The sequence below is a fragment of the Ostrea edulis genome, chromosome 4 (genome assembly GCF_947568905.1).
Source record: "Ostrea edulis chromosome 4, xbOstEdul1.1, whole genome shotgun sequence".
Taxonomy (NCBI): domain Eukaryota; kingdom Metazoa; phylum Mollusca; class Bivalvia; order Ostreida; family Ostreidae; genus Ostrea; species Ostrea edulis.
In genome coordinates, this window is record NC_079167.1 from 14,705,269 (window position 1) to 14,731,295 (window position 26,027).

General features: G+C 35.2%; 1 protein-coding gene across 1 annotated transcript; it reads left to right on the top strand.

Moving 5' to 3' along the window:
- The first annotated feature begins 1 nt into the window (after position 1).
- On the top strand, positions 2-19,662 carry LOC125670734 (ubiquitin-protein ligase E3C-like). The gene is made up of 24 exons (XM_048906086.2): positions 2-169; positions 3,239-3,292; positions 3,497-3,571; positions 4,142-4,273; positions 4,667-4,779; positions 5,001-5,134; positions 5,243-5,396; positions 5,551-5,801; positions 6,266-6,396; positions 7,206-7,390; positions 8,926-9,012; positions 10,310-10,464; positions 11,953-12,188; positions 12,767-12,871; positions 12,980-13,064; positions 13,160-13,254; positions 13,586-13,727; positions 14,149-14,393; positions 14,553-14,677; positions 14,783-14,876; positions 15,160-15,258; positions 15,970-16,126; positions 17,045-17,175; positions 18,301-19,662. Exons 1-24 carry the CDS (start codon positions 104-106, stop codon positions 18,469-18,471), a joined length of 3,222 nt encoding a protein of 1,073 aa, XP_048762043.2. The 5' UTR covers positions 2-103; the 3' UTR covers positions 18,472-19,662.
- Positions 19,663-26,027: the final 6,365 nt, after the last annotated feature.

Consider the following 26,027-nt stretch of genomic DNA (forward strand, 5'->3'; position numbering starts at 1 on the left):
AAAACTGTCGTCTCTGATGAAAGTTTGCATGATTCAGCTCAGCTGAACAAAAATACCGAAAACATTCTAGAACTTGTCATTAGAGGGAAAAAATCCTACAAAGATGTATAGTTTTGAGGGTGATTTTCGAAGAAAACCAATACAGTCTTTGAGAGGTGCCAGTAGAAAGGTAATTTTAATGAAATTCTGTGAAAGAACAATGTAAATGTAAACAAAAATATTTAGTACAATGTCGTTTATTTTTATGTCAGTTTAAGTTCGTATGTTTATGACATACGAGCTTATGAAATATGCGATATGTTCTAATTTTTTGTCAGTTTTAGTAGAGTCTAGGTGACATTTAAAAAAATCACAATTTGATAAAAATATCTCGTAATCTGCCGCTGGTAAAACCCGGGGTTTCCGAACTTTCTCTATGAACTTGAGCATTGTTGAGGGTTAGAATGGGAGAAATAGATGGTTTATATGGTTTATCTTACATTGTCTTGAAATAAATGGACCACCTATTAAGAAAAATACCAAAAATTTACTAATGAATATGTAGATAATGTAGAACGTTGCAAATTATGTCAGAATGCTTTCTAGATCCTTTCCCGATTTTAACAGGTTGGGAACACTTCCCCTATAGCGATATATTCTCACTAAAACGCGATTATCCCTCTCTAGCGAGAATAAATATATCGCGTACAACAGAGAAAAACACCCACAGAGTACATCTTTTCGTGATTCACGTGAAAAGAAGAAAAAGTGCTAAAATGTCTGATACTTCTGCAAATATATAAATCAAAACAAAAACACGAACGATGTGTATTGGATTTCAGACTGCTTCCCTCTTACGCAGCAACTTTGGTATGCAATTTCATTACTATGTTGTCAATTTCATAGAAACAATTCGCATCATGTTGAGTGCGTGTCGCACTTATTCAGTGTTGCACGGGATTTGCCATTATTTTCAATAAAGACACCAAAACACCTGTTTATGGTAATGTTTATTTCTCGCTAAAGAGGGATAATCGTGTTTTAGCGAGAATATCTCGCTATAGGCCTTTCCGAAAACGTGAGTTATCTCTCTTTGTATTCTTACATTTAGTGTGAATATGACAACTTCCGGGTAGTAACACACTCAGGCTGCGCATATATTACATAAGAGTTATATTAGTATGGGTGTTGTTCAAAATCGTAAACAGTTGAAATCATTTATACGAGAGAGTAAGAAAATGTTAATGGAAACAAAAACGAATTTCTTGATCGAGTCGGCTGTGATTTTTCGGTGGGGGGGTGGGGTTAAAAACTGAATTGGAAATCACGCAGACTTTCATTTGTTTACATATGTCTCCAATAACGACTGACATAATTATTTTGTATGAAATCAGAACAGAACTTCTGATTCTCAAGAGATGATGGTATCTCATCAACTCAAAGCTCGGGTTTTTACGAGGATCGACACGTGCAAAGATCTTGCATAACATGCCCCCCCCCCCCCCCCTCTCAAAAAAAAAAAAAATCTATTACATTAGGAAATCAACGCTCTCATTGTTTTATCAGCGCAAAAATTATTCCACCACTACCAATCGATTCTTTCAAAAATAAACCAGATAGCAATGTTTGGGTAACTTTCTCCAAAGTACCTGGACGTGTTCATTCTGTGTGCAAATCATTTGTACACTGCAGCATGAGGCTGGAATTGTTTTAAAATATCAACTGATATGTTTAAAATGCAGAAAAATAGGTAATTAAATAAAAAAAATTAATTAATTTTATTCAATATTGCTCGATTGAAATAAATTATTTTTCATAGACCTGTGTGGTCCGCCGGGGGGGGGGGGGGGGGGGGGGGGGGTATATTCTCAAATGTACTTTCTGGGGGAAGGTAAGTTTAACCCCCAATAGAATGCTTTTGACGTCTCTGTATCTTCCCTCTTTTATTCGTTTTAGCCCCCTTGAAATGTAAGTGATTATATATAGGCACGTATCGTGTCATAACAGAAATTGCAATGACAGATTTAGATCCCCCTTTTCGCCACAAATTTACAAAATAATTTGAGTAAAACTCCAAATATTTTACCCCAAATGGCTGTATTTACAGGTACACACTCTTGCCGACTATAAATTCAGGGCGTTCAATTATAAGTTATTTTATTTTCAAAACAATTGTATGTGTAAATGTCAGTTTAAAGATGGTTTGTGACGATGAATTTCTTTATGGTTATACTTGTATTTGAAACTGTATAAAATTTGTGAGTAGTCAGCTGGAAATCTGTCAGTGGACTCTCACTTACAAGTACAGGCTGGGATAAATTTTACTCGCCAATCAAAGAGATGGACATTTTCAAAATCCAGAGGTGTCAGTCCGACATACCAAGACGTTCATCGTGGCAGAACTGTTATCGCTGAATGTACTACTTTGATATTGAACAAGTAACTTCTGATATTTTATTATAAATCTGACTATTGAAACACGGGCTAAAGATCCTGATGAAATGTATGCAATATATAATATATACTAATTTCAGTCATAAAACACGTAAAATCCTGGAAAGTGGGAGGGGGAAGGGTAGTTAGAATAATCTAACTGCGTCTCATGACAGGCCCGCCGTAGGAAATTACATCACTTTAACGATAGAACATTCTATCGGGGAGGGGGGGGGGGGGGGTCCTCTACTTACAACATTAATTTTCTATTATTTTTACATGCAAAGTTGGTTATTTTCACGTGTATGAAGTAAACTTATGCATTGGGATTTTTTATTAACGTTAACATATTTGTTGGCATGATTACTGTTAAATTATACAGCAATATCTTTGCGGTCTTCTGCACTGTTGATAATGACGCTTCTCGAATATACTACCCGGAAGTCTTAAACTACTGTTACGCAAGGGCACTACGTTCCGGATCAAGGAAAGATAACTCATGTTTTCGGATTGGCCTATAGGGGAAGTGTTCCCAACCTGTTTAATTTAAACTTTGGGTTGGTGAGGTAGGCAAAATCTTAATTTTTTTTCAAATTGTTAAAGTTGACTGTCAGTTATTTCTCCAAATGGGCTGTTTATCTAAGCCACGGAAATAACTTGTACCCACAAAATTCAGGATAACATCTGCTGAAGAAAAACATTATGTCTCGGGATAAAAGGTGTGTAAATAAAACACTTTTCAAGTCAGGGAGATTTATGTCAGGCAATCAAGTTGGGAAAAAAATAAACATCGTTTTCATTTTAGTCTTACGATGTATTTCTGTAGGAGCAGACAGATTCATTACTGACAAGGACAAAGGCTGGAAGAGAAAAACGAGAGGTACAGTATATGACATCAAACAGTTTCTTAAGGAAGACACTGCATTTTCTTTTGTGGTGTTTAACTAGTAACCCCCAATTTTTGTTGAAATAAATATTTATGTATATATGAAGTAGATGGTACTTAATTGAAAATAAATTGGGAAAAATATACATGTCTGTTTTTTGTAATTTAGTTTTCATTTCATTATTATGATATTTATAGGAAAAAAGGCAAAGAAACAGTTCATCTGTGATAATTCAGTCTGCTTATCGAGGCCATATTGAAAGAAAAAGACAGGTAAAATAATTTCATTTTATTGTATACCCAACAATGTATCGTTCTTTGATACTGTGGATTTCACAGCGTGTGATCCGGTTTCCCGGATCACACACTGTAATTTTCTGATTCCATATCAGTATCCTCTGAAACTGATGCCGTCACATTATGCATCAACGCAACGTTATTTGTGGAAAATATTGACCGCGTCACAAACAAAACTGCGTACACAAAACATAATTGTATGGTATGTCTGTGTTTTTGATAATTTGGATTACATTTATTATCTTATAAATGTGGATTTAAAATGCATAAGGGGGTATATAATAAATTTATCATTACTACAGTAACTTGATCCGAAGAGTTGGATCATGTCTCGTTGACAGGCACGGATCATCTGATCTGATGATCCGCTCCTGTCAACTCGATGTGATCCGACTCTTCGGATCAAGTTACTGTAGTAATAATATATATATCTTCGCAAAACATAAAAATTTTAGAAAGTAATTAAGCCATTGATATCATACAAAATATAGAATAGTGCAAGTCTTGGGCTTAAAGTTGATGCTACATATTTCACATTTTTAACAGAGAGAGATTCTTCGACAAGAGTATGACCAGCTGATCACCAAAAAGATCACAGACCCAGTGACTTTGTTTGATGCCATTAGGAGACTGTGTTATTTTTACAGAACAGACTGTGAAAGAGATCGAGACCGACTGGTAAGTCTTATCTTTTTAAAAAATGGGATGTGTTAAATTTTTTAGCTTTAGGATACTGTTAATGCTGGGAAATATTCACACTTGTTTTATTTTCATCCGTTTTGCCCTCATCCTGAGTAGGCAAATTATAAACTGGACAAATTACTCACATCCTTAAGTAGTAAAAGATGGTTTTGAATTAATTTAAATTAAATCAATTTTGTATGCATTTGGATGAAAATTTCCTGGTACACAGTCTGTTGAAGGTAACTATTATGTACAAATAAGTTCAATGCATAGCACAGTTCTGATACTATTTATAATATGAATTTATGTCATTATACAGTTGTTATATGCCTTATTTACAAAATAGTGGTAGCTTTGCATGTTTATAAGTATTTACATGATTTTCAGATTCAGCTTTGCCAACTTGTAATCAAACAGACTGAGTCAGTGAAATCAAAAGTAACGCAGACTGGGGAGTCTGGTATTTTTCTTCTAAAGCATCTTCTGTTACTCTGTCTGAAGTAAGTAACCAAGTTAAGATTTACCTCTATATTAAAAACTGACACTAATGAATCTCTATATATTAAATGTTCTTGAGTTAGGAGTAGGTATTATGTTGTTGAAGAATTGGTTTTATGTTGTAAATGGTAAAGAATTTGTTGACATTACATGTATTTTGTAACTTTTTCGGCATTTAATCTCCAGTAAGCACGCATCTACAATCTATTGTTTGTTATTTTAGGAATCTGCAAAATGTGACAGATTCAAGGTCTTGGGGTCCTCCAATGAGAATGTTGGAAATATTCACTTCAGTAGACACCTTTAAAGAAAAGAAGGAAATTCTTGGCAAAATTTGGTTATTTCTGATCAAAAAAGGTGTGGATTGCATAATTGTACAGTACAAAGAATATTACTTTGAAATTATTTTTTCTATATATCAGATTATGATTTATTTATGAAATATGTGGATACATTTATATGCAGAATATTTTGGATCTATGAGACATGTGTTGGAAGCAAAAGTTCCTCAAAGTTTGGAGAAGTCTCCCCACCCACCCACACCACAGGCTGATAGTATTTTTAAGATGATTGTGAGCCCTATTCAGTTTGCTGTATTATCAAAGAATAAAGAATTTTGGTAAGTGCTTTCATTCTTAGTGCTTTGCATTTTTCATGATTTTAAAAATTTATATTTAGGATTGTCATTTAAGCATATGTCCTTTCATTGAATGATAGATAACATGTCTTATTGTATATAATTAATGAATCATCGTATATCTGACTTGTCACAGTGATTTAGTGCTGAGGAGTGTGTGTTACTACCTGTTTTGCCCAGCCTACTCAGAGCAGGTGGAACAATTCCTGATCCCTGCGATGGTCTACAGTAAATTTCCCTTCCCTTTTGTGGAGCTGATACAGACCCTGATTCAGCAGACATCATCTGTTTCTGGTCCAGGAAATACCAACTTAAAGAGATCTCCTGTCGTAACACCATCCCCCTGGTTACTAAGCTCAGTCATAACTTTTGCAGAGAAAAATATTGGTACGTTTTAAACTTTGAAAGAAAATACTGCATATTCTTTATCACAATAACATGAATGATAATGTGTGATATTCATGCGAAAAAAATCCCATAACCCTATCAATCGTCATTTTTGATCGTACAAAGTCACAAGATTATGAACTTTTTTAGATATACATGTTGGTGCTAACGTTAGGGTGAGGGTAGCTACATATAGTGGGTACATGCACAAATCCGGGAAGTTTTCTAAGAGGAGTAGGTTTCACCCCATGCAAATTTTTTAGGGGGTACAACCTACATGTACATGTATACCAGGGACTTAAACTTAGTATTTTTACAACTGGAAGTGCATAAGAGAAGCAGAAAGGCTACAGTTTCCCGAACAAATCCAACACGTGGGAATGCAGCAACATTGCATCCAAAATTTCTGCAGATTTATTTTCTGTCATGTTAGAAGTTAAAACTGTGTTGTCTGTGTTTTATAGAGAGTTTGAGTGTGAGTGATGCAGTGGACTTCCTCTCTGTACTGAAAACCTTACTGCCACACCTGCCAGCCGGAGTGTTTAAATCCAGCACTGACAGTGATAGCGACAGCAGTGATGAAGAAGATTCCATAGTAAATAGACATTTTTTATTTACAAATCATCTGAATCTCTCCAATGACATTCTGCAATTTGGGTTTGTTTATACTCTTTTGAGCAATGTTATCATCTGCTCTGACATTACAAGGCTAATTTTCTTAGGGCTCCACAATAGGCGTGTGGCATATAGTGATCAGCCTGTGCCGCAGTGTGTGTGTACAACCGTCCATCTATGCAGATGCTTTCTGGACTTTTTTTCTATCCCTGCAGCTATTGAATTGAAAATTTATGCATGTTTAAATGAATTGCAGATTAAGTTAAAATTGGGCTTTGTGTTATGGAGCATGAACTTCGCAATTATTGCCCTTTTGTGATGCTTGCCATCATAATGATATCTAGTTGATTATTAAGAGATTCATCAAGTGATAATGATTATTTCATTTGCTAACATTGTAAATCAAAATAGATCAAATTACATGTACTGCCTCTCTACATTACCTGATTGCTTAATTTGGCGAAAACATCTTTCATGGTATAAAACTGCAAGTGATATACTCAGAAGGACTATAAGCTATGTAAACTAAGAACGAAGACTTTTGATTTCACAAAAAAGGCATCATGAGAATTCACTCAAATATTCATTACTTGTGTATGATGTAAAGTAATCAGACATCTACACTTGCAATGCACTACTGAGAAAGAGTACGACTTAAATAATGGAGACATGCAAAGCATCAACATTATTCTCAGAATCGTAGTGTACATGTACTTCTATAAAATTGTTGGCTTTACACAATTCTCTCTACAATGTCTAAATTAATCTGTGTTACTGAAAAACTTTCAGGTTATGATCTCAAAAGAACTTCGTGATTTAGCTGCCGACTGTGTGAATTTCTTGAATTCCCAGAAATTTGTTCGCTGCGTGGTGGAGTGTTTGAACTACAGAATGGATCCACATCTCATTTCTTCTGTCTGTCTTATTTGTCATTCCCTCATGTCTCAACAGCATCTGTCCATTCATAAACTTAGGTTTGTATCCAACATTCTACATAAGGATAAAACAATAACTCAAATCTGTGAATATTATGATACTTTGTTTTGAACAAAACAAATCATAATCTATGCAGAATACTTTATTCACATTCTGGCAATTAATTCTGTATATAATTACATTATCCACTAGGCTGGCAATTAATTCTGTAAAATGATACATTATTCAAGGGCTGGTAATTAATTCTATGTATTAGTATTTTTTCGTGGAGCTGGTAATTAACTTTGTATATTTTTACTTTATTCATGGTACTGTCATTTAACTATGTACACTGTACTTATATTTTGATACTTTATTCACTGGGCTGGTAATTAGTCCCTTACCAACGAAGGCAAAGGGGACTTTAGGTTTGCGCTCCATCCGTCTGTCTGTCCGTCAGATCAGTTTTCCGCACTTTTTTTCTCTGTTCTTGCAGATATTCATTTGATATTTGAGTTATTGCTTTGCTACATGTGTATAACAAGTTACAGATCAAGTTCGAATTTCGTCTCGGTCCGTTGATTTTTCATTTAGTAGTGGCCCTTGAACTTAGAAAAATAGCATGAATTATCAGTTTTCCAGACTTTTATTTTTGTTGTGCTTGCAGATATTTGTTTGATATTCAGTGCATTGCTTTGCCATAACAAGGACTTAGAAAAATAGCATGAATTATTAGTTTACATCCAAGTTTTTTTTATTTCTGTAGATAAGAGTACTACACTCATTAAAACTTCTAGCATAGTAACACAACAATGTCGCTACATATTAGTTCTCTAAAGCGCTTTACAAATGTGAAAGAAAAGATAATATAAAATCGATGTGCACATACATGTGAATAAGATATTCATAGTGTCAGAATTAAAATGCATAATAATTATTATTAATATATAGCGCCTAATGTAATGATATGATTACCTTAATAACATATAAAACAATTGTCCCCTTTACCATAACCTACTGAATATTGTTGTGGTACAGTAATTTTTGTTACCAGTAGGAGACTATGTATTGCCATGCAATACTCTCAGAATGCTTGTTCTTTATATTATTACTTTATTCTTGACTTGGGATTCTGTATATTACAGATTATGCAGTTGTTTTCTAAGGTAGCTTATCTACTTCATTTGTGTTTTTGAGGCAGTTTTAATTAATAATCGGTGCAGAGGACAACAAATCTCTAAAAATGGAGGATTTAAGTTGTTTTCAATGTTTTCAAGGTTCCATACATGTTATTTTGTTTAGATACTTTGTGTTGTTTAGAGGAGAGAATCAAATCATTGTCATGAATATGTAATTGTTTCACATTCAATCCCAGTTCTATAAACTCAAAAAGAAATATTACTCCTACTGTTAACAGTCTGTTGTAATATTTCATAATATTCATCTCAAAAGAAAACTTGGTACCCAGTAAAAAGAAATAAAAATCTACACAGTAAATTTGTAGAAAGCTGGGTAGAATTTGATTATGATTGTACATTAATTTTGCATGACGCTGTGGGATAATCTATTTATACATGTGCTCTTGCTGTTACAGGTTATTGTATAGTCTAGCATTTAACACCAAATTTATGAAGTTGCTATGGATAACCTGTACTCATGTGTCCAACACAACAGTGACTGGGTAGGTACATGTATTACTGTTGTGACTGGGTAGGTACATGTATTACTATCGTGACTGGGTAGGTACATGTATAACTATCGTGACTGGGTAGGTACATGTTTTACTATCGTGACTGGGTAGGTACACGTTTTACTATCGTGACTGGGTAGGTACATGTATAACTATCGTGACTGGGTAGGTACATGTATAACTATCGTGACTGGGTAGGTACACGTTTTACTATCGTGACTGGGTAGGTACACGTTTTACTATCGTGACTGGGTAGGTACACGTATTACTATCGTGACTGGGTAGGTACACGTTTTACTATCGTGACTGGGTAGGTACATGTTTTACTATTGTGACTGGGTAGGTACATGTATAACTATCGTGACTGGGTAGGTACACGTATTACTATCGTGACTGGGTAGGTACACGTTTTACTATCGTGACTGGGTAGGTACACGTTTTACTATCGTGACTGGGTAGGTACACGTTTTACTATCGTGACTGGGTAGGTACACGTATTACTATCGTGACTGGGTAGGTACATGTTTTACTATCGTGACTGGGTAGGTACACGTTTTACTATCGTGACTGGGTAGGTACACGTTTTACTATCGTGACTGGGTAGGTACATGTATAACTATCGTGACTGGGTAGGTACACGTTTTACTATTGTGACTGGGTAGGTACATGTATTACTATCGTGACTGGGTAGGTACACGTATTCTATCGTGACTGGGTAGGTACACGTTTTACTGTCGTGACTGGGTAGGTACATGTATTACTATCGTGACTGGGTAGGTACACGTATTACTATCGTGACTGGGTAGGTACACGTTTTACTGTCGTGACTGGGTAGGTACACGTATTACTATCGTGACTAGGTAGGTACATGTTTTACTATCGTGACTGGGTAGGTACATGTTTTACTATCGTGACTGGGTAGGTACATGTTTTACTATCGTGACTGGGTAGGTACATGTATTACTATCGTGACTGGGTAGGTACATGTATTACTATCGTGACTGGGTAGGTACATGTTTTACTATCGTGACTGGGTAGGTACATGTATTACTATCGTGACTGGTTAGGTACATGTTTTACTATCGTGACTGGGTAGGTCCTACTATTGAGACTGGTCAGTAGATATTATGTATGGGATGTAACACTTTTCATTGCCAAAACCAGAATGTTTTTAATGCAAGCTTAAGTCACTTTGCAATTTCAGAATGTTGAGAAAAACGTGTACATGTACAGTACTAGCAAGTGTTAAAGCAAGCTCTGTATTCATTATATAGTGACTGCCTTGCAGGTCACAGATCACACTGCTGCAGACTCTGTCCCGAGGTCTGGAGATGTCGGACAGTGATATGCAAAGAATCGTACCACTGTTGTCAGTGTTCTGTTCCATGTTCAGCCACTCCCTTTACACACTACATGATGCTGACTTCTATGGAGACATGAAAAGTAAGACAAAGTATTTGTATACTCTTGTATATGTGTAAAAAGATATAAGAAAAGTCAGATTTATTGTTATATTGATATGTATCATGATTTCACAAATGCTTTCCATTAATTAAATAACAATTTTGTCATTTTTTATGCCTGTCAAAGACGGGACAGATTTTGGCAAAATGCAAAATGAATCGTAAACTCCAGGATCTTAAAACTTGGTACATTTGATCATTATGAGAGGAAGATGCCTATTGTTTTTCAAGGTCGAAATGGTAGTATCAATCAATAGGAAAACCATTTTGGCAGAATATAGACCAAACTATTAGGATTATGTCTTTTGTTTTTCAAGGTTAAAGGTCAAGGATGTAGTATCACTTAGTAGGAAAACCTTGTAGACAGGATATTGACCGAACCATTGGGGCTAGGACCGTCAAACTTGGCATACATATATCTTATGCCAAGCAGAGCTTGCCTATTGTTTCTAAAGGTCAAAGTTTTAGTAACACTTACTAGAAAAACTTTGTTGGTCCATTGGCCAGTCGTTATGTTGGTCGGTAGACCATATGTTATCCGCTCAATATCTTGAGAACCATTCACTTGATCGTAATGATATTTCATATGTGGGTTGGTTATAAGAAAAAGAGGACCTATATTGATTTTCAGGTCAAAAGGTCAAGGGTCAATCCACTCTGGACATGAAAGAGATTGTTCGCTCAATATCTTGAGAACCCTTTTCTTTGACAGACTTTAAACTTGATACACTGGTACATTGTAAGGAGTAGATTACCCCTATTGAATTTGAGGTCACATGGTTAAAGGTCAAGGGTTAAACTGGACATAGGAATATACTGTCCACTCAATATTTTGAGAACCCTTTGCTTGACAGACATCAAACTTAGTACATTGGTACATCTTAAAGAGTAGATGACCTCTATTGATTTTTAGGTCAAATGGTCAATCCACTCTGGACATAGGAAGATATTGTCTTCTCAATATCTTTAATTTGTTTGGCACTGCTATCAATTAAATGATGCATGTGTATAACCCTTTTCAATTTTACACCACAGGGGACATATATATGTTATACAAACATTTCTTGATTTTGTTATGGTATTGCCCTGTAATTTTGTCACAACCTCCCTCTCAGAGAAATGCATAATCAGTTCAAATTTAAACTTGATTGGTGCACTGTGACCTACTTAAGGCTAAAAGTATGTCAAATAATTTTCATTATGGATACAGATACTGCACTGAAGGTCTAACGGGCCACGGGCATATGTTGTACCATTTGCGGTACTTTTGTTGTGGTTATACAGACCATGAAATCAAGTGATGAATTAAGTACAAGTTTTGCTCATAAAGGAAAACTATTAAGCAGCTTTCACAATATTACATGTATGTATTAATGAACAGAAGCTGGTTTTTATAACCAAGATTTCTATATAATGAGGTTTCCTATAAGCAGCTGTGACTGTATATTGTTGTTAATTGTGATCTTAGGCAGCAAAGACAGCAGCATGCCATTTTCCCTCCAAGAGCTGGTTCCCATGGTTCTGATGTTGAGAGACACTTGTCTGGGGATCATAGAACTGGCCCACCCAGAGACTCGTCTGTCTGTGACAGAGGACTACAGAGAAGCTCTACGCAGGACTGCAATGAAGGACCCCCGAGACAGCTCATATAATGATCGGGAGGCACCATTCAGGCACACCAAGACATGGGCTTATTTATTCAAGGTCTCATATTAAATTGTACACACATCTCAGCACCAAACATTGAATTTTATAGTAGAAAAGTCTGTATTCTAGATGTTGTATAATCCAAATATACTTATAGGTACCAAGCATGTCTAGATTAGATTGTAATATCATTTTAAAAGTCATTTTAAAATACATCATAACATATACATGAAGGTTGACATTTATTTTTCATTAAGGAGGTACTCTACATTGTCATAATGGTTGACTTCCTTTTAAAACATGGATGAAAATATAATATCAACTATATTTGTCTATTCATTTAAAAAATAATCGCCTAGCTCAGTAGCTTTGTAGGTTAGCATGTCGACTGTTGAACTGTAGATTGTGGGTTTGAGTCCAGCAGGTGTTTTTCAGATTAATTTGCTTTCTACTAAATCTGCATTTTTTGACTAGATAAAGTAAATTTGAAAGTTTTTAATCTCAAAATATTGTTGTACATATCCTCCACTTTTCATCCATATCAAATTTCTCTGGTGTAGTATACCTTCTTAAGAAGTTTGTAAAATCAATAGATTTTCCATTTGGATCTTTATTCTAACCCATAAATTTTACAGGTTATAGCTACTTTAGTTAGACAGCTGTACACTAGGGATTCCAGAAAACGGTTCTGTCCCCCAAACTCCTGGCTGTCTGATAGGGTACAGATACATGCGGATAAGGTGAGCACATCATCACAAATACATGTCAGTTACTTGTAGTTGATACATTTAAATTATTATTATTGCTTTTATATAATTGTTATCTTACTTTTCTTCAATATTTTGTAGCCTTCTCAGATGTACAGAGCAAGGGGATCAGTTTTCTCTCAACGTCCCTTTGGCACAATGAGACACCTCACGAAAGCGCAGTTAGGTAGTAAACAAAATAACAGACATCGTATAAAATTGATGATCATCCATGTAGTCTGTATTGTAAACAATGTCAGAATTGTCTTTTTGTTCTTGTAGATGATGATGGGCCACCGTTATCAAACACAGATGTGAAAAACCTAGTTATACTTACTGAGCTTCCATTTGTGGTGTCATTTCAGGAAAGAGTCAAGGTAATGTGAATAAAATATGTTTGTGATTTCCATGTACATTTCGAATAAGAGCCGTTTTTATACCACCTCTTTCCTGTAAATAAAATTTTGTAATAAAAAGATATTAGATTACTGATAACATGAGAGTATGTGGGGTCAAGTTGGATATAATATTTGTGATTGTAAGTCTCATAAACCATTTATAGAAATATATGTTACACAATTCCCAGATGGAAAAAAAGTACCTACCTGGTCATCGTTTCATTTTGTGTCAGCTGGAAACTATATTGTCCAACTTGATTTTAGTGAATATTTAAAAGATATTGTTAAATGAGAATTCCTTGTATTGCAGATTTTGCAGAAGTTGATAGTGAATGACAGGGACGAGAACCAGGGTGATGCCCACAACTTCTTGACTGGTCCCTCCATTAATGTCGCTATCAGGAGGAACTATATATATGAGGATGCTTATGACAAACTTTCACCTGATAATGGTAAGTTAACAGACAGAATACCAGACACAGGGAGCCACTGCAGACACTAAGAAATCCACTCCACCACAAAATTTCTAGGTCAAGTGGTCAGATCTCTCCCATATTTTATCATTCTTTGTCAATCAATCAAAGCCCAGCCACTGACAAAAAAAATTCAAATGAAAATCCACACATAACTTTATTAATGATTCTGTTAGCATGCAGTCTGAATATAACCTCAGTGTTGATGGTCATTACAAACATACATGTAGTGGGAGTGCATATTGAAAACACTGGATTTAGAATTCAGACATAAGTGGTCCAGTTACAGTGTATATACATGTATGTCAGCCATATGGTAACAATTCAGAGATGAAAGCATTTTATAAAACTAATGTATTACAGTTGTGGAAACAAGTTTGTCATAAATGTTTTGTTTTAGAACCAAACTTGAAGCTGAAAATGAGAGTACAGTTGATGAATGCAGCAGGCTTGGATGAAGCCGGTATAGATGGAGGAGGAATATTTCGAGAATTTCTGTCAGAGCTTTTGAAAACTGGATTTGATCCAAACAGAGGATTGTTCCTGATGACCACAGATAGATTATTGTACCCAAATCCTCAGTCCGTATCACTCATGGATAATTATACCAAGCATTACTATTTCCTCGGACGTATGTTGGGCAAGGTTTGTCTATATCAATTCATTGTGGTGAATAAATTTAGTGGAAAATTTACGTGGTAAAGTTTTCAGTACATTGTGATTCAAGAATGAAGTCAAATTTTAAGGTATTAGTTTTTTGTTGCCCACCTTTAGTAGTTGTCTGACTATTTCCTCCATTTTCAGGCTATTTATGAGAACATGTTGGTAGAGATTCCGTTTGCTACCTTCTTTTTGTCAAAAATCCTCAGTCGACACGGAGGAGACCTGGACATTCATCATTTGGCATCACTTGATCCAGAAATGTACAGGTAGGTACATGTAACAGGGACTGAAGTAGCGATCGTGAATCACTATGTAGTGCTCTGGTTGCCATGTTGAATATCGATGTATTCAGTGTAAATGTTATATTTCAGAAATCTACTGTCACTGAAGACTCTGAATGGTAAAGAGGTAGATGATCTGGGTTTAGACTTCACAACAGTGGATGACAATTTTGGACAGAGAAAGGTAGAACTACAGTTATTTGTATCTTTCTCAAAGACAATAACTAAAAAACTACCAAATATATGTACATGTATTAACAGAATGAATTAAATGACAATAACTAAAAAACTACCAAATATATGTACATGTATTAACAGAATGAATTAAATGACAATAACTAAAAAACTACCAAATATATGTACATGTATTAACAGAATGAATTAAATGACAATAACTAAAAAACTACCAAATATATGTACATGTATTAACAGAATGAATTAAATGAATTTGGATTTGTTTCCTGCAGGTGGTGGAGCTGAAGCTAGGAGGAAGAAATATTGCAGTCACAGATGCCAACAAAATAGAGTATATACACCTTATGGCAGACTACAAAATCAACAAACAGGTAATATCAAACAGTGTTTTTTCTATCTTCCGAAGAAATACATGTACATTGTTATACAAATTAAAGTTTAAGGGTAACTATGTCAACACATTGTAAATGTCACTAATGCAAAAGTAGTCATAAAGATGTAACAGTAGTTATACTGTAACAGAGGTTATTTATGCTTGGGAAAATTTACACTAATGACGCAGTCATCTAATAAGCACGTAAATTTCCCCCATGCATATAGTTTTAGATATTTGATATAAGTACAATATACCGCATATTTTTCCCCAAGCGTAATGTTGGACTTGGAAAAATGTGTACTTAACCCCAGCATAAATAACCACTTTTACAATATACTCCTGATAGCCTGAATTTTCAAGGAATATACTTGTATGTTGCCTGTGTAAAATATTGAATTTACCTAGATTGGAGGTGGATGATGGTAGAGATGTAATAGTTAGGTGTCTGCTATGCAAACTACAGAAATAGTAGTCAGTGTCTGCAGACATTTAATGAAGATAGCTGAAGAGTTTTACTTGTAAATTTGTAGAACAATTCGATACTACATACATCAGGAGATTGTTACTAAGCAGTGTTATTTGCCATTTATTTGGATTTGGTACCTTTAAAAATCAGGGACAGTGTTTAGTTTACAATGGATGTGGTTTATTTCTATCAAAACTTAACTTTAATTAAGGTAGCCTGTATTTGTTTTTTGTATTACAGATAAGAACACATTGCACTGCCTTCCGTCAGGGAATGGCGGACCTTATTAACCTTGAGTGGTTGCGAATGTTTGACCACCATGAGCTCCAGACTTTGATATCAGGTGCCATGGTTCCAGTGAACATAGAGGATCTCAAGCAACACACACATTACTCAGGTTTCCACAGTATTTCAGTATTCATTAAAATTCTGGCCAAAGTTTGAAATAGTTGAGACGGAAGAACTACATGTAAAAGGATTGTACAGTATCTCTGCCCAGTTTCATCCAAATGCCCACCCAGATACTTTATTTCGTATCTTGGTATTTTTTCCTATAGATTCTATAAAGAGCACCCAAGTTTTTACTGTCAGAGACTAGAATTAGAAGTTCAGAAAATTTGAAAAATATGTAATTTTGAAAAAGGTTATTGAATGAATATTGAGAAATATGCCTGCCTTCAGTCAATGCGTGGAAGTGAACCTCACAAACTCAGTCTGTATTACAGAGCACAGACTTTGAGCAGACATAGTTCCCCCATATTCAGTTGATAATTTATAAATAATGTGTCCTATTTGATTGCCTGCTTAGAGCTGAATTATACTAGAAGTTAAAAATTTAATAGCCCCATTTTAAATTCACCAAGAGAAAATGAAAACATGAAAGTAAAAAAAAACAACCCAGGAACAAAAATTATCTACAATACAGTAAAGGTAAATCAGAAATGTTATTTTCCCAAATCCCCAAATGACTCTATGCTCTTCTTAGGATTAGGGATATGAAAATTGTTTCCACCTAAGTTCATGAAGCCTCTCACCTTGAACTTTCATGAGATACTGGAATAATGATGGTCCCTACTGAATTTGGGTATGGGGTTTAATAAGGGTTAATTTTAAAGATTATGGTTTGTAGAAATTTCTAGCCATCAAGCAGCACCCTGGTTATAATGTGCCCTATTAGGAATTTGTCTCAACTAGAGTACATGTGTCTTAGTACTAATAAGGATAGTTTTCGTTGCGATTGCTTTTACACCATTCGTCTGTATCATTTTACTGTACTTTGTACTCATTGTGTTGAATGGCCTTATTTGCCTCTCAGGCGGATATACAGTACAACACCAAGTCATCCAGAACTTCTGGGATGTCGTGGAGAACTTCACAGACACACAGAAACGTCAGCTACTGAAGTTTGTTACAAGCTGCTCAAGACCCCCCCTGCTGGGATTCAAGGTAACACTGCAGTGTGAAAGCTTGGGATATACAGCCTTGTCTGAAAGCATACCCAAGTTATTTTGTTGAGTTATCTTTCCTTTAATTGCATCATTCTCTTCACCTTAACAGACATATAAAGCATGAAAAAATACTGGTACATCTACATAAATTGCTGTTAGAATCAAAGTATTATAATATACCTCACCATCATTTATAAACTTCAATCTTTATCAAATAGCCAGATATTTCCCCAAGTAATAAGTTTGATAAATGTGTAGAAACTCTTTCCCATGCCTACAGAGTCAGAATACAGGAATAAAGGACAAGGTACAACAAAAGCCATTTCTGGCCCTGAAATTTAGACATTCTTTGATTTTATTGAAATTCAGCAATGGACTGAGATAAAACGAGAGAGTCAAATCTGGAAAATAAAAGTCTGACGTTATGATTAAGATTTTATAGTAACCAGATTGCATATTTACAACATCCTTGGATTCTTTTGACACAATTTACTTCATATTTTTAGGTAATTAACTTAATTTCAACAACACAGAACTTTATCTTGCCTAGATGAGAAGATTTTTTAAAGCATATGTATTTTAAGTTCTTTTTTCATGCTAAAATAAATGTACGTATTTACGAGACAACTTTCTCATCTTTAACATAGTTTCACAGTTACTTAATGCACAGAGAACGATTATCACAATTTCCAGTCACTTCCTTTACACAAATTCTCATGTTTCATTGACATGTCTCTAAATTATTTTATCAAAATTACTTTCTTTGTCAAATGAAAACAAAGGGTAAATCTTATTTATAATCGGATTATATATACCAAAAACAAAGCACAGGTGTAGGGTTAAGACAGTCGGACAAAAATCCCTATACATGAAAGAAATACACTAGTTCGTTGTAAGGACGTTTTACACAGTTCTTGAATTTTACTGTGAACCATTCATATTTCATAGTCTTTAGTTAATCAGATAGGGCAGTATGTTAATGCACAAATCCAGGAAGAATTTTCTTTATAAAAGAGGATTAGTTTGATTTCAATGAAGTGAAACACACTTGTATGTTAGCTGTAAAACTAGCAACCTTTGTCAACAGGACCTGAAATTTATTCTTCCCCCTACTACATTGCAGGATCTGTACCCAGCATTCTGTGTTCACTTTGGTGGAAGTGAAGAAGACCGACTGCCAACAGCTAGTACCTGTATGAACCTCTTGAAGCTCCCAGAGTTCCACGACAAAGAGACTCTCAGAACCAAACTGGTATATGCTATAGAATCAGGAGCTGGCTTTGAATTAAGCTGATCAACAAACTTTTAACCAAATTTAAAACGTCATTATTGTTATAATCATTTCCAAGCATTATTATTGACTTTAAAAACCAGATTTTTATTTTCTGTAATTTTAAAGAAAAAGAGGATATATTAAATTCATTATGTTAATGTTATGTACTGGTATTTCATGAAAATTGTGTATTTTACTGACACTATATTTTAATGACACCACACATTTCTTTTCAACATCATTGTTTTAAGTCCCACAGCCATATCTTTTGTTTATTCTTTTGGTACATTGTACACATTTTATATTTCATTTTTAATGTTTCAATAAACTACAGTATGTACTTCGCCATTTTGTTCCATTGCTGTTATAACAAGAATATTAGTAAAACTGATGGATGTTCCCCGAACTGGATCTAACCAATGAACTACTTCATATGATAACACACAATGATCAATAACTGTTGAAATATTGTTGAAATGAAGTGTTTTTCCCCCATATACATATACAAGGTATATGTTGAGGGATGTTAATCTTTACAAAATGACCTTTGTCTGAAAGCCATTAATATGCCCATTACTTATTGTGTGTTATATGATATTCAAAAACTGTTGAAATAAGGAACTTTTTCCTCATATATATGTTCTGAGTGACTTTGACTGTTCCAAAATGACCTTGGTCCAAAAGATCAATAACTTAATATATGTTGAAGGCTTTTTTCATATACAAGGTATATTTTGAATGACCTTGACCTTTGTCTGTTACTTATTTGTGTGATTTGTGATCAATACCTGTTCAAAAACTGTCAAAATAAGGAACTTATATATATTGAACGGTTGGTGTTAGTGACTTCACATGTGTATTCCTTTTGACAAGACCTTTCTATAAGTGGCAAAATTTTTGCCACCTTGATGTTGACAATGATAGTGCTATCATATTTCACATGTGTATTCCTTGTGACAATAACTTTCTTCGGGTACAAGAATTACTTTGCGGTCATAAGGGGCATCGGTGTTTCATAAATACATCTTGTTGATTTAAATTGTTATAGATTCCCAGTACGTGTACCTGAATTTTCCTCTTTTTCTTTATCGATAAACTGCTGATATCCATATATTGGATGAAAAGTCCAATTCATGTTTGTACTCAACTTATACACAAATGTATTTTGACTTGTTACTGAAAATTTACACAATTAAAAATTGTTCAACCCTAGCTGTTCTCGTTTGATATCCAACAATGTTTTTAGCTCACCTGAGCTGAAAGCTCAAGTGAGCTTTTCTGATCACCCGTATTCCGGCGTCCGTCCGTCCGTCTGTAAACTTTTCACATTTTCAACTTCTTCTTAACAACCACTGGGCCAATTTCAACCAAAGTTGGCACAAAACATCCTTATGTAAAGGGAATTCCAAATTGTTACAATAAAGGGCCAGGCCACCTTCCAAGGGGAGATAATCAAGAAAAGGTAAAAATAGGGTAGGGTCATTAAAAAATTTTCTTCTTAAGAACCACTGGGCCAGAAAAGATGAAATTTATAGATAAGCTTTATTAGGTAGTGCAGATTCTAAATTGTTAAAATCATGGCCCCCGGGGGTCGGATGGGGCCACAATAGGGGGTCAAAGTTTTACATACAAATATATAGGGAAAATCTTTAAAAATCTTCTTCTCAAGAACCACTGAGCCAGAAAAGCTGAGATCTATATAAAAGCTTCCTTATATAATGCAGATTCTAAATTGTTAAAATCACGGCCCCCGGGGGTCGGATGGGGCCACAATAGGGGGTCAAAGTTTTACATACAAATATATAGGGAAAATCTTTAAAAATCTTCTTCTCAAGAACCACTGAGCCAGAAAAGCTGAGATTTATATGAAAGCTTCCTTATATAATGCAGATTCTAAATTGTTAAAATCACGGCCCCCGGGGGCCACAATAGGGGATCAAAGTTTTACATACAAATATATAGGGAAAATCTTTAAAAATCATCTACTCAAGAACCACTGAGCCAGAAAAGCTGAGATTTATATGAAAGCTTCCTTATATAATGCAGATTCTAAATTGTTAAAATCATGGCCCCCGGGGGTCGTATGGGGCCACAATAGGGGGTCAAAGTTTTTTGGGGGGTTTTTTTGTTGTTTTTTTTTGTTTGTTGTTGATATAGTGCAGATTCAAGTTCGTTAAAATCATGGAACCCGGGGATTGAATGGGGCCTCAAGGGGGGCATCAAAGTTTTACTTACAAATATATAGGGAAAATCTTTAAAAATCTTCTTCTCAAGAACCACTGAGCCAGAAAAGCTGAGATTTATATGAAAGCTTCCTTATATAATGCAGATTCTAAATTGTTAAAATCATGGCCCCCGGGGGTCGTATGGGGCCACAATAGGGGGTCAAAGTTTTTTGGGGGGTTTTTTTGTTGTTTTTTTTTGTTTGTTGTTGATATAGTGCAGATTCAAGTTCGTTAAAATCATGGAACCCGGGGATTGAATGGGGCCTCAAGGGGGGCATCAAAGTTTTACATACAAATATATAGGGAAAATCTTTAAAAATCTTCTTCTCAAGAACCACTGAGCCAGAAAAGCTGAGATTTATATGAAAGCTTCCTTATATAATGCAGATTCTAAATTGTTAAAATCATGGCCCCCGGAGGTCGTATGGGGCCACAATAGGGGGTCAAAGTTGTTTGTGGGGTTTTTTTGTTGTTGATATAGTGCAGATTCAAGTTCGTTAAAATCATGGAACCCGGGGATTGAATGGGGCCTCAAGGGGGGCATCAAAGTTTTACATACAAATATATAGGGAAAATCTTTTAAAATCTTCTTCTCAAGAACCACTGAGCCAGAAAAGCTGAGATTTATATGAAAGCTTCCTGATATAGTGCAGATTATAAATTGCTAAGATCATGGCCCCCGGGGGGTCGGATGGGGCCACAATGGGGGGTCAAAGTTTTACATACAAATATATAGGAAAAATCTTCTTCCCAGAACCACTAAGCCAGAAAAGCTGAGATTTATATGAAAGCTTTCTGATATAGTGCAGCTTCAGGTTTGTTGAAATCATGCCCCCCCCCCCCCCTGGATGTTCAAATGCAATGCCTTATACATTGTCTACATCATCTTAGTGGTAATTAGAACAAGGCACATCATTCACCTGAGCTTTTAAAATATGTTCCCACCCCAACCTAAATGATTAAACTTAGCTGCAGCTCTCTGCAAAAATATTGTGACAGACCAGATGGTCAGATTTGCAGATAGATCAATATTTAATCTATATTACATTACATGCCAATGCATGCATATTGGCATATCAATTTGACATATGTAGAAATATCCTATAGATATATTCCTACATTAACTTTAATCTCACATGTCCCACTTTCTTTCTATGGATTTTGGCATGTAGAACTTAGCTTAAGACTCCATGGGGTCAAGGTGTGAACAAATCAACTTACAATAGTAACAGGAAGGGAGAAAATGCAATGGACCAGACTGGGATTCGAATCTGGGCCTCCTGAATCTCCAGTCAGGTGCTCTACCATCTGGCCACCGGTGACTGAACCTGTCTGACTCCCAAACACTTCCATCATGAACAAATTGCTTGTTTATTTTGGCTTGTTATACCCTTGTGATTGATGAAATCTTATATCAATTTCCCTGCATATATCCCCATGCAAAATTGGAAAATTTTTAATGCCCCTCCAAAATCATCATAAGAGTAGACATGGTTACAGAAATTTTCTAGTACGGTTTTCTATATACTTCAATCTAAACCTTGGAATACTTTGAACCCATCAAGGCCCTGGGTCATGGTGTGAACAACTTGAATTTTCAAAACGTGCATGCTTTGCATATGAATTTTACAAATTGTGCCATGTGGCTTTAAATATCTTTAAAAGAATTTTCCTAGATATTCATACTTAAAACCTTAAACCCCCCCCCCTGTGGACCTTGCCCCCCTAGTGAACTAAATGAGGACACTTGCATATTAATTTCTTTCTTGACTAGAGGACTTTTAAATGCCTTTTCTGAGATCATAGTTCGAGCAAACTTGAATCTTCATTATAGAAGGAAGCTTCTATTTTCTGGCCAGTGATTTTTTCCCCATTTGTTTCCCCTCCAGACAGTGATCCTTCTTCTGAAACAAGCTTGAATTTTGGTCTTCATCCAAAAATACTTCACTAATTATGCCTTTGGTTGAAAATTTACATGGCCCCGTGTTTCTTCAAAAGAAATTGTAAATTAGTTTACAGATGAATGGCCTAAGCACTTTCGATATTTCAAGAATCCATAATTTCACTGAAAGAAGGCCAATCTGACTTGTTATTATATACAATATATCACAAATCAGCTCAGTACCAGCAACCATAGTAAATTAGATGTGCTGGAGGGGAAAATAATGCCCCACTGGTTATTAACAGTTTATATATCTTAAATTTCAATTCAAATTGACCATGGAAACTATAAAGTGTATAAATAGTCTATAATCCTAATCTACCAAACGTTATCCAACTTAAACATACAAGTACTTGACCTGCCTACAGAGACCTCTCTATATTAAGTTAAAGAGATTTTGCTTTCAGAGATATCTTTATAAAATTTTGAATGAAAGATATCTCTTAAAACAGAGTAGATATTTTTTTCTGAGTTCAAGAGAGATATCTCTCTAACTGAAAGAGGATTATCCTTGAATGCACACGGAATGCTCCCCAAAGCAAAACAAGAGTACCGCAAACGGTACATAATACGCCTGTGAAATGCTTACATAGGGTGTTTTTCTTGTGCTATAATTTGTATAACTTTGCTTCAGGTAGTATCAGCCATCATGAGGCTGTGACAAACTTTCATATGAACAAAGGGTCTTAGCTTAAAAATCAAGATTTCCTCAAAATGGACCTAGTTCAACAACCTGTAATTTTTTCAAAAATGGAAGAAAATCAAATTCCTTCCCCAGATACACATCTTCAATACCCATACAAACATTCCACAAAATAAGATGGTCCTCATTTGAAAACTGTGGGAGGAGTTGGGCGGACAAATTATGTACCCTCCATAGAATATTAATTTCCAAATAGACTAAGTTCAACAACCTGTAATTTTCTCAAAAATTGTAGAAAATCAAAATCCATCCCACATGCTTATCTTCAGTACCTATACAAACACTCCACAAAATAAGAAGGTCCTCACATCAAAACTGTGGGAGGAGTTGGGCAGACAAATTATGTACCCTCCATAGAATATTAATTTCCAAATAGACTAAGTTCAAAAACCTGTAATTTTCTCAAAAATTGTAGAAAATCAAAATCCATCCCACATGCACATCTTCAATACCCATACAAACAATCCACAAAATAAGAAGGCTCTCACTTGAAAACTGTGGGAGGAGTAGGTCGGACAAATTATATACCCTCCATATAATAATTATTTCCAAATAAAGGGGCAAAACTCCTGGGAAAAGGTCAAAATGGATCAAAATTGCAGTATGATCTAGAGTGACCCACAAAGAAGCTACACGGCAAGTTTCAGCATGATATGTGAAAGGGAAATGGAATTATAAAGAGAAAACCCCGAACGGACGTACGTCAGAGACATCACTGTACCATAATACGTCCCGTCTAAAAATTGTGTTACATGGCAGAAGATAGAAGTGACGAGATGCAGGCATTTTTGATTTTCGATGTGCACACATGTATGAATGAGAAATACAAACATCTTATACATATATACTAATTTTTATTCACTTTGTCGAACAAATCTACTTTTCTACACGGTAGAGACAACCTCCTTTACACGTTCAGCCATTCTGATCATGTGCATTTATTGCGTCATACAAAAGGCGAAGGTCATAGACGGGAGTAACCATTGTAGTCAACTTATTAAGGTCATGTCTTTAATTTTAAAAGATATCTGTATTACATTTTCTGAAAGAGATATCTCTTTAACTTTTAATAAGAGATATCTCATTTGCATTGGTAAAGAGATATCTTATTAACTTAGACTAATAGATAGAGGCATCTTAACTTTAGTTAAGAGATATCTCTCAAAGTTTAATAGATATCTCTTTTTTTAATAAATAGTAAAAAGTATCCTAAACTTCAATTTAAAATGTCTATGAACAACCAAGATAATGAGCAGAAACAAAGAATTGTTTAAAAAATATTAAGTCCAAGGTGCACAACTCTGTCAAATATCATTTCACAAGAACCAAAAAAAGAACATGACCTGGATATTCTCTTGAAGTATTTATATACCAATATACTATGCTGAAATAGTAGTCAGGGTTTCACCCATTGTGCACTCGCCTCTGCTTTGTGTACTATGGATAAAACCCCAACTATCATTTTGGCCCAATACATGCAAAGCATATAACTATTATATAAATGGCAAAAACTGGAAATGAAGAGGGGCAACATTTTCTGTTGTGGCATAGATGAAGAGCACCAACATTATGTGCCATGGCATAGACATCATGGTGTGCAACATTATGTAGCATGGCATGAATATGGAGTGGGCAACAGTACGTCATACGGATAGAAAGGTGCAACGTTATGAAGTCGACTCTCGAGGGACCTTGATATAGAAACTCGAGTGAAATCCGGAAATTAAAGGTCCAACCACTATGGTTAAAATTTTGTATCAACTAGAGTGCATATTTACAACATCCTAACATTGTTTTGACACCTTAATTGTCCTTCATATTTTAGATAGATGTAATTGACTGGATTATATGAACATAAAACCTTATCTTGCATAGATAAAAAGATTTATAAGGTTTATGTATTCATTTTTTTTTTCATGTCAAGATAGATATTAACATCTACAAGACAATTTTTCGTCCAAAACAATGTTTCGCAGTCACGAACTACACGGGGCACAATCATCACAATTTTCAGTCACTTTACACAAAACACATTATGATAAATAACAACGAATCCTTGGCATGTCCCTAAATTTCATTCTCAACCTTACCGTCTCATTGTCAAGTCCAGATAAGTCTTAAATTTGGCTGTCGTTGAATTGTAATGAAAAGTGCAGTAGGGGGTTCAATTGACCAATAAAACAATTGCCTATCCATCCCACAAGGAAGCACACATGATGTGTCAACTATACCAAGAGTACCGCAAACGGTACAATATATGCCCGTCGGAAAGTGAAATTCAACCTTGAAGCATATTATGCACCCTGAAATGATATAACACATATTCTGAATATAAAAGCCTTAAAGTGGGTCGTGGTGCACCAATCCATCTGATATATGAACTGATTATGTATTTCTCCAAGAGGGAGGTTGTGACAAAATGTTGGTGCAATATCTATCCATGATGATAAAAAGTCCAAGAAACCATTTGATCTACTTTTAGCCCTAAAGTAGGTCATGGTGCACCAATTAAGTTGAAATGTGAACTGATCATGTATTTCTCCAAGAGGGAGGTTATGACAAAATTTCAGAGCAATACCCTGCGTCCATACCAAAAAATAAATAAAATCTGGAACTGTTTGACTTACTTCTACTCTTAAAGTAGGTCATAGTGCACCAATCCAGTAGAAATGCTAACTGCACTTGTATTCCTCAGAGAGGAAGCCTT